Source organism: Coccomyxa subellipsoidea (assembly GCF_000258705.1).
Source record: "Coccomyxa subellipsoidea C-169, whole genome shotgun sequence".
In the NCBI taxonomy this organism is placed as follows: domain Eukaryota; kingdom Viridiplantae; phylum Chlorophyta; class Trebouxiophyceae; family Coccomyxaceae; genus Coccomyxa; species Coccomyxa subellipsoidea.
This window is the reverse complement of record NW_005178041.1, coordinates 1,383,755-1,398,082: the sequence shown is the minus strand read 5'-3', so window position 1 is coordinate 1,398,082 and position 14,328 is coordinate 1,383,755. Positions and strand designations below refer to the sequence as shown.

Below are 14,328 nucleotides of genomic sequence, written 5' to 3'. Positions count from 1 at the left end.
GTCCGAAAGCGAGTCCATTTGGCACCAGATCACCTTTGCCAAAAATGAGTTTGCTGATTACTTATGCTACAAAAAAAGTAATGAGACATACTACCGCATACCTCACGTCCAAATTTACGTGTCCTGAACACCGTGATGGAAGTCAGACTGGGATCGTCATCGACAAGTCGCCGAACCCAATCCTCTACTCCTGCACCCGTGCCTGGCGCTCCCCATGCCATTGATCTATCTACTCCAGCGACTGTTGATCTCCACCTTTGTGGAGAATGAATGCCAATGGCAAAGATCTGTCCGAGGAAAGGAGAAGCTGCACTTAGTAAGATTTGTCATATGATTGGGCTCCAGCGGCACTCGTCAGAGATTTGAGACTGCTCTGCATTGTAGCCTCCAAGATTAAATTTCCAAATTTTCACACGATGTGGCGATCGTACAGATCGCTGAGGTTGTTGCGGAATTGCGCAAGATCTGCTTGGTCACAAAATAGTGAACCTGGGTGCATGGTGGCCTTCATTCCAGAGCATTCAACACAATTAAAGCACACATATTCGTCCAGTAGTATTGGGGCGGAATTACAGACACACACTGTTCCAGTGTGTCTCCGGCTGCTCCATATTTTTCCTGTCCAATGCCCTTCTAGTCACAGCTACATGCCTATTTCAAGAAGCCAGTGCATAAGGCTTCAAGGAACGTCTCGCCAAATCAACAATTTGGTGGAAAAGCCAGGTGTAATATGTGCTGCGTTGACGGTTGTGCTTGTCAATTTTACAGGATTCTCCAGCTGATCTGAGGACAGAGAGCTATCGGCATGCGACAACATCAGACGCACACAGGGGTGAGTTAAACGTGCAGTTCCAGGAGACAAGGCACAGCCCAGATGGCTTCCACGGCAGTCAGCCATGGGCCCCGACTGGACAAAGACTGGGCAACCTGCCACTCCCACGGACTGGGAAAGGCCTGGCTGTGGTCATGTCAGGCATCATTGATGTCCTGAAGGATTCAAGTGGGTTGTCAAGCCCAGCTTCCCAAGAGCAGTGCATCCATTTGTCGCATCACGGAAATTTTCAAGTGTGTTGGACTTTGGTGCTTTGGTGCTTGCGATTAGTTCATAGATCCCAAGCTAAAGTAGCTTGGCTGCTGACCTGCCCGCGCTTGGCTGTAGGGTCTCCAGAAGGTGCTGCACAGCAGTTCTGGCGTGTCTTTGAGCTTTACTTGGACAGCATCCGCCCACACAAGAATGAAAAGGGCAGAATCCGTCAAGACTTGCTGCCACCCATGGGTGCTTGGAATGGCTACTTCATGGCCTTGGCAGCGTGAGAAACCTCCCATTCATCTCCTTACTTGACCAAAGGGGGAGTCAGGCGACCTTTCGCATCAATGGTGACGCTCGAGGGTATTACTATTACAGTTACAAATTGTATCAAGAAAATCCTAAAGTGGGTGCCTTGCTCTGCAGGGATAGGCAGGGATACCACAAGGTGTACCGAGCGGTCCAGATAGCAGAGCAAGAGTTCGACTTCAACCTGTCGCACCTGGCGTACTCCAATGTGCTCAGGGCATGCAGCCTGCATGATTCTAAGGAGTCTGCAGAATTTGCCTTGAAGATTGTCAAAGGCTTCGGGGTGAGTCAACGAACCTGAGCAACAAAGAAAACAAGATGTTGCTGATAATGCAATACCCATGTAAGCCCATGTGAGCCGGGACTGACTCGAGCGTCTGTCCTTGGTACAGGAGAGTCCGCAGGGTGCGGGGAAGAAGGCCCTCAATTTTGCAGCGCTGGCGTGCAGGAACGCAGGGATGGTAGATGATGCGCTAAGGTCCGTATGAAAATCAAACACAACTGCTGCAGTCCCACGTTGGAATGCATCTGCAGGACATACAGGGACCTATCTGCCAAATTGCAGGCATCTTCACAGCAATTGTCAGGGTGAGACAATTTATAGTACAGCATAACGAAACAACCAGAAGCCACTATGTCAGGCTCTAGCATTGCTGCAGGCTGCTGAAGGAGATCAGGGAGAGGTATCCTCAGGCGCTGCAGGCCGACTTCCATGTGAGGAGGACCCACGAGAGTATCTTCGCCGTGTGCGGTCAGCCGGATCGGCTAGATACTGCCATGGAAGTGGCAGAGCTGATGCAGCAGTACAGCTGGGTCATCCCAAGAACCCCAGCTGCGGTGAGCGCTGAAGCTCCCACAACCCTTACAAAGGATGGGCCATCTTGTGGAGGGCATGCTATACAACAGGGATGTCTTGACTGGGTTGTTACAAAGCTCTCATGCACACCTCGGTGCATGGGTCAGCCCCAAACCTGCAAGGTTCTAATTTGCATGATCACTGTTTTCTGTATCATGCACTGAAACAGGCATACGGCATTGTCTTTTCTTACGGGCATAAGCCTCTGTCCCTCACCATGCATTCAAGCAGGCATAACTCACAGTCTCTTGAATATTATACGCTGTTCCTGCCAGGACAGACAAGGTGCCTCTGCAGATGTTCTGCAGGTTGCGGCTGACACACGTCATGGGTCCCACCCCACTGCCTCCTCACCTTGCAAAAACTTTGGCTGATGAACTGAAACAGTCGAGCGAGGGTGTCGAGGTCAGTGCAGTGATGTGCGCGGGTGCAGGCGGTGCTGCGGGTGGCGCTGGCGGAGCGCAGGGATCCGGAGTGGCTGCTGCGCATGCTGGGCTGGCTGCCGCTGCCGGCCGGGGCGGAGCGCCGAGTTGAGGGGCCCTTCCTGGAGGAGGGACTGGCGATGGGCCTCTTGGCGGAGGCTGCGCGGCGCGGCCACGTGGGCCTGGCCCTGCGCGCGTGGGACTTCCTCGAGTACTCCCTGCTGCCCCTCGACCTGCCGGCCACCCCCGACCGCTGTGAGTGCCGCCGCCCACACCTCACAACTGTGCTGACTTTGTGAATCTAATGGTCCAAGACTTCTGCTCTTGCATTCAATACACGCATACACACGAGAAGTAGGTCTGCCATTAGCTCAGGCACTGTGCAGCCCCATGCCACCTGCACACGCATAGAGCTAAACATGGTTTCCAACCATCTGCTCCCAGCCTGGATAGGAAATGCCTGTGCTTCACCTGGGATTGCACGCGCGTTGTGCTTAAGCATCCTGTACACATTGGCATGGGATTTAGGGAATGTTGACGAGGTGTGGTGGGTGGCTGGTGCAGGGCAGGGACGCAGGGAGGGGTCTGAGGAGGTGGAGGCGTCGGAGAGCGCTGCAGCAGGAGGGAACGCTGAGGAAACGGGCGGAGTGCCAGACGCGCAGGCACTGCTGCCGATCAACAAGCCCAGCATTGCGGCCTTCCAAAGCCTCATAGACACCTTTGCCAACGCGCGCGATATCAGGTGTGCGCAACTTTTGGCAGCATGCAAGACATACATGGTAGTGCAAGCGCCAAGAAAGGAGGAAGAATGAATGGTTTTGAAGATCTGTCTTCAAGCGCATTCCCTGTCGGGGGAATGATCCTTTGCACCTGAAGAATTAGCCGGGCAGGTCCAGCTGCTGATTTGTTGGTGGAGCTGCCAGCTGAAGTGTGGCACCTGCCGGCATGTGCAGGCAGGCGTTCCGCATGGTGTGGCAGCTGCAGCAGGTGCACCCGGAGCGGCCGGACGCTGTGGCATTCGAGACGGCGCTGGCCACACTGGTCAATGCCGCGGCAGAGTCCCCTGAGGCTGCCGATGCAGCCTACTACGAGCTGGAGGACATGCATGTTAAGGTGAGATTGTGACCAAGACTGGCTCGGCTAAGCTGTTCTATGTTGCCAGTCATTAAAAGGTGCTGCCAAGCACCGTGTTTAAGATTGTCATGGACCATATTTTTTTAATCAATGATTTATCAGAAGACATACCGGATATCCAGCTCATCACTTTGCGGGAGGAGCTTTCAAGCACTCCTCCAGAATCAGGTGATTTCAGCGGTCTCATGGTGTCTTCAAGCTCACTTGGTATGGGTGAGCTCTGTTGAGGGAGGTGTGGTGGCTGGACAGGGGGAGCCGGTGAGCGGGCCCATGCTGGACTGCGTGGTGGCGGCATGCAGCCAGATGGGCGACCTGGGCCGCGCGTTTGAGACCTTTGAGGCGTACGGTGCTCTGGGAATGAAGCCAGACGCGCAGGCCTACAACGCCGTCCTCATGGGCTGCATCCACCACGGCATGACAGCCTCGGTGCCCAAGGCACGGCTTCCCCTCTGGCTGCTGCAGGATATTCATGTCCATGTTTTCAGTGTTGCACTTGGACTGGTGCAGGTATATCAAGGCTGGGGATATGTGTCTGCTTGGCATCTTCCGCTGCCACTGACTGGCACAACTACTCGCAGCATGTCGTCCGTGCCTGCTCCTCTTGCCACTACCACTATTTCCACTGGAGTTACACACGACATTTAGATATCTGAAGGTGTTGTTGTGCAGATCTTGGAGGAGATGGAGGCATCAGGGGTTGCCTTCAACGCGCTGACATGGTCCCTGCATGTGGAGTACCATGTGGTGCAGGGCGGTGCGCGGGCGGCCGCGGCCGTGCAGCAGGCAGCCCTGGACGCAGGCTTCCAGATCCGGCCGTCCTCCCTTGAGATGCTCATCGCACGCTGCGAGCGCAATGGAGAGATTGCACTCCTTGTGAGGCCCCCATGACTGCCAGGACCACCTATCTGTGTTGCCAATCTGCAATTCCTTGTCGGTCTGCCAAGCGATGTTCCAGCATGTCAGCCCGACTACACCCGTGTCATTCTGTCAACTATCTTTCAAAGCATATCAGCCGAAGAAGCATGTGTGCTTGCTCTTTGGCCTTTGTTTGGCGTGAGGGCTGAGCTGGCTGTTGGCATGCGTGCAGGAGCACTTTGCAAGTATGCAGAGGACGAAGGGGACCAAGGACACATACATGGATCTTTCCAAGCTCCTGCGGTGGCGATGGAAGGGCCGCGGTGACATGCAGATGCTGACCGGCAGCAGGAAATTCGCACCACGAGCAACTTATCGGCCATGGATCCCCCCAGAATTTGAGGCGGTTCAGTGATTGTGTCTCTCTGAAGATGTCTATGCACCTGACCCAGACGTGCCTGCCCGAATGCTTGAAGCAGATTGACGGAGTCAATTTGACTTGCGCATGCAGTTCATTCGTTTTATTGTAATACTGCAATGTTGGTTGTGGCTTCAATAAGAAAGTTGACGCTCCGAAGTGATTTGTCATGTGTATATTTGGCACAAACGTGCAAAAGGAGTCCGGCATCTCTGCAGTGTGAAAGGAATTGTGTTACATTACAATTGCATAGAAATCAGCAAGCAATCCTATGAAGTCAACGACAGTCTGTCTATAATTATACTACTCTGGTTTTAATGGCTCTAAATCTACCAAACCACAATGTTTCTATTTGAGTTCTGGAAGCCTAATCCTTTCTCCCATTCGGAAGCACTGTTCGACGGAGCCAAGCGCTGTGTTCCAGATTCATCTAGACCAACAACAATTGCTTTGTTCAAGAGGCTAGCTGCCGCAACTCTCTGGAGCCAGAGACGCGGGGACGTGGTTAACGTCCAACAGCATGCTGGCCTGCCGCCGCACAGCAGCCATCAGCGCAGCCGGCGGTTCCACAGCGCCCTCCTGCCATTCGGAGATGAGCTTGGCAGCGCAGCGGCGCGCGTCGTCCAGCAGGTCCTTGTCGGCAGGCAGCCTGGCCGAGCGCAGCAGGGAAAAGGCATCCCTCCCACTCTGCCTCTTGCCCAGAAAGTCCCCGGGGCCCCTGTGCAGCGCAAACAAGCCTCTCCTAAATATGTCTTTGGAGAGACGCCAAACCTTCACAACCAATCCAGGTTGCCATCCCTTGACAAACACCAATTCTATGGGCAGGACTGTCAGGCGCATTCAGGCAGCATCACAATGAAGCTCTTTAAAAAAGGCATCAGGTGACAGGCATGTTTTGGCAAGGATGCCCGTGTAAGGGTGGGGGAGGCCGTCGCTGATTAGGCCCAAATACCAAAAAAATTGTTTCTTGGAGATGGTGTTTAATCAAAACGGACAAGGCAGCCGCAGGCAGGGTTGCTATGCAGAGGCATGAGGGCGCACCTGTGCACAAGGTCAGCCTCGGCGATGCTGAAGCCGCTGTGGGAGGTTTCAAGTATGGCCAGGCGTTGGCTGGGCTCCTGGGTGATGAGGAAGCAGCGCGATGCGCGCACCCCCCGGCCGACGCGGCCGCGCAGCTGGTGCAGCGCCGCCAGCCCAAACCGCTCCGCGCCCTCCACCACTATCACACTCGCCTCCGGCACATCCACCCCAACCTGCGCGCCCAACCAGGGGTTTAACCCTCACTCTGACATCGCTTCCTTGCAGACGTACCACATAGAATATACCACCTAACCACACCAAAGCATTGAAGTCCCTCAGACAGGGCAGCAGTGGTGGCCAATTTTTCGGCCTCTCTCTGCATGAGTCCCCAGGGTCAGCAACATGCCCTGATCTCTTCAGCCTCTTCAGAGCCCTCGACACTGCCCAATGTAACACTGGAGAACGGAAGGCCCCAGCAGAACGAGACTGACAGCAAGGATGCAAGAGGGGTCACTGATACTGCTGTCAAGGTAGAGGGAAAGTTCACCTCGACGACCGTGGTGGCGATGAGCACGGTGGTGCGGCCGGCAGCGAAGGCTGCAAGAGCATCGGCCTTCTCCTCGGCGCTCAGGCGGCCGTGCAGGAGGCCGTAGGAGACGCCCTCGCCCAGGACTCCCCCCTCCACCAGCCGCCTGTGCTCCTCCTCCGCTGCCTGCCACCAACACACACCTTTCCCTGTCACACTGACTCGCCTGTAAGCTTGCAACGCACAATTTCCATGTCATTCTGGCCTGCCTGTCAAAGCTAATTTAGATCAGATCAATGCTATACTAGGGGGTACTAGGGGGTCATTCTCAGGGTCTCCCTGGTGATGCATGTTCTGGGTGGAGCAGGCATTTGCACCGCCCTGCTTCGCTGACTGACACACCGGCTACCCGGCCGCACGATCAAAGCGAGCATGAGAGCAAGCCTGCCAGCATAATCAAGGGGAGGTCAAGAGGAGCCGGTCAGGCGAGGGTGGGGGGCAGCACTGGGGAGCCCACCTTGACGTCGGCGAGCGCTTTGGTGGTGCTCTCGCCAACCAGGGGGCAGATGATGTACGCACGGCCGCCCGATGCCAGCTCCTCCTTAATCGCCTCGTACACCTGCAAATCCCAACCCTACATCATGTATCCTTCACTGTCTCCGTTCAGCCAAATGTGACAGCCCGCCCAACCTCCAATGCAACTCCCTACATAAATCAATGATTTCAGCATCGTGAATGCACGAGGCCCGCCGTAGTGCTGTGCCACATGGTCTGGAACTTCACGAATAGTCATAATGTTGCTCATGCAACTTGCAGCGGATGCATGCCTTGATCCAGGATCATGTGCTCATCCCATTGATGGCGACTTTCTTGGCGCAGCACACAGCAGGCTTTGTTTGATCTAAACACCATGCACTAGGGTGGCAAATGGCCTGGATGGTCAGCAAGCAGCAGAGGATGTCGCTGTGAAGCGGCTCTCATGAAGCCCCTGGGACACCATGGGGTCACAACATATTATCAGGCATACCTGTTTCGCTCTTGCCAATGATCCACTTTGCTTGCAGTGTCCTGACTGTAACAAATTGCCTGACCGTGGTTGGAATAGGCACTCCCCACTGTTATGTACATCAGAGCCAGCGGGGCGGACCAGGGCTGGGAAAGCGTGGGGTGGCAAGACATCAAAGGCAAGGGGGCCAGACCAGGGCGCGGGAGGCGGGGGAGTCGGTGAGGGCGCGCGTGGCGACGGGGGAGCGGCCGGGCGGGAGCTCGTTGATGGTGACAAGGGCGAGGTCGCCGTGCTCCACCAGCGCGAGCGTGCGGGGGATGGGCGTGGCCGTCATGTACATCACGTGCGGCGCCGGGCTCGCCTTCGCCGCCAGCCGCGCCCGCTGCTCCACCCCAAACCTGCACCCATGCCATAAACCCGGTAATTGTCGCATTGTGGGGCACTGGACTTTGCTGAAAAATCCTGCTCCTCGTTGGCCGCGCTTTGCGCGCCTCTTCATGGCACTATCTTGGGTTGACCGGCGAATAACGGGGATTGAACCCATGCTTGTGATGGCACCACGGATGATCAAGCAACAAATGTGCCCTCCCCTGTGTTGACTTGTAACTGAAGGACATGGAAAGGTGAAAAGACGGCATGATAGACTTGTGGCGCTCAGGGCGAACCTATGCTGCTCGTCGACGACGGCAAAGCCCAGGTTCTGGAACTCAACGCTGTCGCTGATGAGGGCGTGCGTGCCCACAATCAGGTCCACAGAGCCATCAGCCAATCCCCCAATGATCTGCACGAACCGTACACTTCATCACACGTGAAACGCAAGCAGTCACATCCCATTCTCTCACGCACAAGGCAAGCAAGTAAAATTACATGGGCTCTTTTTGATGCCCTGTACAGATCATGCACCTCGCGCCGCTCTTTGGCTTTGGTGCTGCCGGTGAGGAATTCAAGCTTGGGCTGCAGGCCTTCAGGCATGCTCTGCAGCAGCTGCTGCAGCTTTATATGCGTCTGGCTGGCCAAGATCTCGGTCGGCAGCATGATGGCTGCCTGGTAGCCGCTGCCAGCTGCCGCCAGGAGGGCCAAGAACGCTACAGCCGTCTTGCCGCACCCCACGTCGCCCTGTCCATGCCAAAATCCCATCAGCCCACAACTTACTAAGGCAGGCACAACCATGACATTTCACTCTCAAGGACTCGTTCCTGGAAGACACTCATCTTGTGGAGCATGTGCAGTCTAGCTGCTACACTGGAGGAAAGACAACAGCTGGAAAGGAGCAAGGTAAGATTGTGTCTTTTGCACCTGCAGGAGGCACATCATGGGGAGTGGCCCCTGCATGTCGCGCAGGACGTTGTCCAATGCGCGCTCCTGGCCGCCGGTGAGCTGGAAGGGCAGCGCCTCGCGCGCAGCCTCCACCAGGCCCACCTCCGTCACACACACCCCCTCCGTCCCCAGTGCAGATGCCCTGCAGTGCTCCCACCAGTGCCTCAGGAAACACCCTCGCTTGATGTCCCATGCACTTGCACAGCTGCTGTGAAGGAGGACAGGCCTCGTGAAGAGGGGCCATGTGCATGTTTTGGGCTCATGCAAGTGGGGACCTCTGAATATTTAGGCTATGATGTCGAGGTGACAATGCTGGACAGCGACAGTCTGCCTGGAAATCGAGCTGGCTGGTCAAATAATTGGGGCTGGAAAGGAAACGCACTGGATGTCGTTGCGCTGGAGCAGCAGCCTCAGCTGCAGCACGAGTAGCTCTTCAAAGGCCAGGCGCTGCCGAGCAGCCTCCGCCTCCTGCTCGCTCTGCGGCTGGTGCCTGCTCCTCATCGCCTACAGGTAACATCCCTGCTGATCCCACTTTGCTCCAGTTTTTGTTGGTGGGCTGTCAAAATTGGAATGACAGCCCCCCAGATTACACACCCCTCTTTTGGTCCCTGGGCAGGCAACTCCATGATTGAGGGGAAGGGCTTCTGTCACAGTCTGAACAGTACCACGCAAGCTGCGCGCACAGTATACCTGGAGCCAGGGCATGAGGCTGTGCTCCTCGCGAACAGGCTCAGGCAGAATGTCCATGTCATTCACGGCGCCTGCTGTTTCGAGGATGGTCAGAGCCTTGGACACCAGCTTGGGCATGTCTCCCTTCTTCAAGGGTGCCCTGCACAGAAAGCGGACCTCTGGGCAGATGCGTGACAGAACAAGGCGGTTCCGGGCCTTCAACACACACTGCACAGGAATGGGTGGAGCTTGCTTTCGCTGAAAGCTCACCTCTGAGAGTATACAGGGACCAGGCCCTCAGCAGCTGCTGCCTTCTTTGCAGTAGGTTCTAGGAACTCAACTGTGGAAGCATCCAACTCCCAGCGACCTGCAGCAGAAGAGAGATTCTTGACAATTTCTGTTCTGGCTGATATAGATTAGGACAACAAGCTTCGGAATATCCTGATAGTATCAGACAAACTGACTTGTGAAGGACAGAGCTGTGCTGACCATTGGCTCGGGTGACTCTGCCGAGGAGAGTGACTGGCTGTCCCGGACTGAAAGCACTCTGAAATTTCTGCGCCAACCTCCACCCAAAAGGAGAGTTGACCGTCTTCTTTCCCCACACCACATGCTGCCCATAAACGCCGTTCTCTGCAGTGGGCCTGCATGCAGTCAAGCCCTCTTCAATTTTTGAATAATCTTCTCAGGTACTAAATTACCTGCCCAACATTGCTACAATGCCAGTCAAGCCCGGACCCTCTCTCAGGCAGGGTTGAGTTGCCTCCTCAAAATCTTTTTTACTAGCGAATGATTACTGGCATGCAGAAAGCATCGGACCTTCCAGAGGTGCTAGCAGAATCATGGCCCCTATCCACCCAGTGCTCGTCCCCCTCAGCTTGGCTGAAGGCAGGAGGAATGCTGCAATTTTGTGGCCCCTCTGCATCCAACAGAGCATTGCAGACGTTAAGACACTCCTTCTTGTCTCTCTACCTTTACATCTCAAGATTTGCAGATCGCCCCATGAGCAATCAGATCTATGCCATGTTGCATGCAGAGCGGTACAGCATGCAGCTCACCTGTGATCGGGAGAACTGCTGCAGCCTCCACCGATGCAGTCAGGTCACTGAAGAAAAGGTTCTTGAAGAACTTTGCAGAGCTCTGCATGACAGTGCCATCCAGGTGCACATAGGCATCGTCTCGCAGAACAGTGCCTGGTTGTCACAAACAATTTGGTGAGTCCTCCCACTCCCTTAAAGAGTGGTTGCCAACAATGTGGGAAAAGGTGAAGTGTGACGCTCACCAAAATTGATGTAGGATCGGGGGAAGAAGTAAAGCAGGTCCCCCAGGCTTTCAAATCCACTCTTCTCCAGGTCCCTGTAGAATAAAGCAATTGCCTTGAAACGCCAGTGCTGCAGGAGCAGGAGCACCTTGCTACTTGGTAGACCAGGCTTGTAAGCGGTCCTTCAGGCTACACATGTAACCCAGCATGGCAGGGCAGGCCACTCACGCGCACTGCTTCTCTGTGAAGCCCTTGCGATGGGAGGACAGAGGGAACTGCAGCAGAGTGTGCACGTCTCCACCTTCGGCTGTGCTATCTGCCTGCTCTTCTGGCACTGACAGCCTGCTTGCTATCCGCCGCCGGACCTCAAACTGTACCACAAAACTTGCGCTAAGAAGGAGATGGCAACAGATTGATGGCCAATCCATCAGGTGCTGGGTATGCAGATGAGTAGAGGTAAATTTAATATGGCTGGTATAGCAGATATATCCATAAGGTGCACTGAACCTGAGGCAATGAGTCATCCAGCTCCACACGAGCATCAGCAGCCCTCTGTACATCTGCTAGCCTCTGATTCTGCTTGGCCAGTGCAGGCTTCCTTGAACCTGCCATGCCAGTGCACCCCAAACAGATGCTCAGCATCATTTCCCACGAATCTTTCTGGTAAGTTGTTCCTAGGCAAAGAAGTCCCCATTGCCGAGAGTTCCAGAAGCACACAAGGACAAGTACACAAGGATAAGTAAACAAGCTGCTCAGGGACACATGTCGGAGGCCCAACAAACCTGAACTCTTGGAGCTCCCCAGCAGTTCTGAGACGAGGCCGCTGTGGGTCACAGGTGTTCCATTGGCACTGCGCTTCGATGCTTCCTCCATGAAATGATGCAGGCTGGGCGCATTGCAAGCGCTGAGCAGGTGGTGGACCACTGAAGACAGCACCTCTACATCCTGCCAAGCCCGATGCTCCACAGAGGGCGCAGAAATGCCAAAGTGCTCGCGCATGTCCGTCTGCATGGACATAACAGGATCACACCTTGGTTGTTCTCAGTGGTTGTCATGAGCCCAGTGGGCCAGTTGATGTTGCTTTCCCAGTGCTGTGGTCATGTGTACATGCAGAGAACAGCTCACCAGTTTGAGGGATTGGATGTTGTCTCTGTCGATGACCTTCTGCGCAACCATCAGGGTATCCATGAAATGCCAGTTGGCCGGGATCTTGAAGCCTTCCCGAGCAAACTCCATGGCCAGGAAAGGGATGTCAAATCTTCTACCGTTGTGCGCAATCAGGACTGGCACAGTGTCCTCTGAGGCGCAGTGACTGTCTATGAAGTCCATGAACTGCTGCACCGCCTCCCTGCAAAGAAATATACAGAGCACATCGATATTTGTCATTTCCCTGGGCTCTCACCAGTCAATTTGGTAACGGCTGCAAAAAATTGTTTGGTGCAGCCATGCAGAACTGCTTATTTGATTGGTGGCCACCTTGATGTAGGCAAGGAAGGATCATGCACCATCTCTGTCGTGATTCCATGGATTTCGGAATTGGGCACCTGTACGTTCCCATAGGCTTGTTAGATTACAATTTTCCCAAACTTCTTTTCAAGAAAGCGAGAGTTGATCAGAGTTAAGCATGGGGCTGGAAGTTCGGCTGGAGATCTGACCGTGTGAGGAAAAATGTTCACAAGTGTCTGCATGCCCTTCTGACTGTCCATCTCCAGCGCTGCAATCTCCAAAATCCGGCTCTTCTTCGACGGAAACCCTTCACCCATACATAGCGAGATTAGCCAGCCGCACTGCACGCTTGCATGAATGGCACAATCCCACAACATGCATGCGTACATCCACCAACGCACCAGTCGTCTCAAGATCGAACACAATGCCCTTGTAGGTCAGCTGTCTACCAGGCACGTATGGTCCTGATGTTGACGCTGTCTGCTCTATGCTCACTACTGCGGCAGCCTCCGATGCACCTGCCATGCTGGCTCCATCCACCCCTTCATGCAGCGCCACCTTGCCATTCTGGGGAAGCGGGACTGTTGCTGCATCTGCGTCTGCCTGTCCGGCCCCATCCGACAGCCAAGGAGCCATTGTCTGCTGACCGTTGAGGAGGGCCCGGTGGCTGCCAGGGACATATCCTGCCTGCTGCTTACTGAAGTCTGCATCCTCAGCATCCTCTGCACCAGGCGGTGTCCACTGTGCTCTCAGGTGCGGAGGCAGGGGCGCTGCAATGGCCTGGCTCCCTGCTGAGGGCTGCTGCATGCGCAGCACGGGGCCTGTGCGGATTCTGAGCGGCACACTCCGCACCTGCTCAGCCTCCCTGCACACGTTACCACAGACAGCTTGTATATTTTCCTTACCTGCTAAACAGTGTGCAAGTTTTCGAAAAATGCAGTTCTGTGTCATTACATGCTTCGAAGATGAAGATGAAGGAAAGCAGAGCAATGCACACCACTGCAAGCTTCCGAGCGCATACTCCACTCTTCTCAAGTGCCCTTCTCGCTGGCTGGAATTCATTGCCTCATACAGTTCGCCCTCCTGGATGAGTTCGGAGAGGGTGCGTCTGTGGTGACCTCTGGCAAAGCCTGTCAAGCCATGCAGCTCCTCTATCTGCAGAACCAGGTGAGGCCTTAGGACCATCAACACATGCATTGCGCGTCAAGAGCTTTGGTTAGCGTACATGCTAAAGGTAACCTTGACGCACCAGGAACTTTCCAAAGGTTGTCTTCTTGCCAGACATGTTCTGATACCCCTTCTGGCGTTCCTTGGCGATGCCCTTCAGCAGCCGGTCCCCTTGGCCGCTCTGTTGGCCGATGTCCTGGAACAATATTGCATCGTGAAGTTCAACAGTCAATTTAAGTGCAAGTATTGCTAGCATGATAGAAGACTGTGGCACTGCAGGTTGCAGTGGAAGGTCTTCGTCCCTCACCTGACTGTTGTGCAAGGGCCTCATCTGCAGGCTGCGATGCCTCCGTAAACTCGCTATTGCACAGTTGAGCGCCCTCATTTCTGTGTTCTTCCATGTCATTCCTGGTGTCCAGCGCCTCATGGGTAGGCCATGTCTGTCACCTAGGAGGCTTTGCTGGTCGTTGCTTCAAGGTGCTGCAGACAGATCGAGCAAAAGATTTGATTAATTCGTCCAATGATGTGTTCTTTCACACAACAACACATATTGTGCTGTTTAACGGTGAAGCATCGAGTCAATCCAGAAAGTATCTGTGCCGAATTGCGTGCAAGTCATGAGCTTACAATCTAGAAGTAACCCAGACGATTCATTTTCTGTTTTGTGTCTTGAGCAGAAGAAGACAGAACAGAAGAAGCCAAGGCAAGCCAGCACAGCAGTGCTATGGGATAACCAATGACGTCACCTCAAGCAAACTCTATAATCTTGTCTTGCATCTTGCTTGCGCAAGAAACTCGGACATTTCACACTAGGGATTGCCTTGAAGTTCCCCCTAACGAAACACTATATTCCCCACCTCGAAGAGAGGCCGGTCGCCTTCTGTAGTCCATTTTT

The 14,328-nt window shown here is 54.6% G+C and overlaps 2 protein-coding genes across 2 annotated transcripts; one reads left to right on the top strand and one right to left on the bottom strand.

Annotated features, from left to right (window-relative positions):
- Positions 1-525: 525 nt before the first annotated feature.
- COCSUDRAFT_64515 (hypothetical protein) lies at positions 526-5,018 on the top strand (the record flags this gene model as incomplete). The annotated part of the gene is made up of 12 exons (XM_005650976.1): positions 526-590; positions 769-1,000; positions 1,160-1,310; positions 1,454-1,619; positions 1,729-1,814; positions 1,996-2,173; positions 2,626-2,869; positions 3,179-3,356; positions 3,568-3,727; positions 3,998-4,183; positions 4,418-4,621; positions 4,836-5,018. Exons 2-12 carry the CDS (start codon positions 967-969, stop codon positions 5,016-5,018), a joined length of 1,770 nt encoding a protein of 589 aa, XP_005651033.1. The 5' UTR covers positions 526-590; positions 769-966.
- Positions 5,019-5,483: 465 nt separating this feature from the next.
- COCSUDRAFT_39572 (P-loop containing nucleoside triphosphate hydrolase protein) lies at positions 5,484-13,860 on the bottom strand (the record flags this gene model as incomplete). The annotated part of the gene is made up of 21 exons (XM_005650975.1): positions 5,484-5,739; positions 6,063-6,274; positions 6,589-6,753; positions 7,085-7,186; positions 7,767-7,971; positions 8,239-8,354; positions 8,477-8,689; positions 8,870-9,032; positions 9,273-9,394; positions 9,581-9,719; positions 9,830-9,926; positions 10,618-10,752; positions 10,842-10,950; positions 11,757-11,825; positions 11,946-12,168; positions 12,297-12,364; positions 12,476-12,573; positions 12,668-13,131; positions 13,264-13,421; positions 13,516-13,629; positions 13,741-13,860. 21 exons carry the CDS (start codon positions 13,858-13,860, stop codon positions 5,484-5,486), a joined length of 3,348 nt encoding a protein of 1,115 aa, XP_005651032.1.
- Between the last annotated feature and the right edge of the window lie 468 nt (positions 13,861-14,328).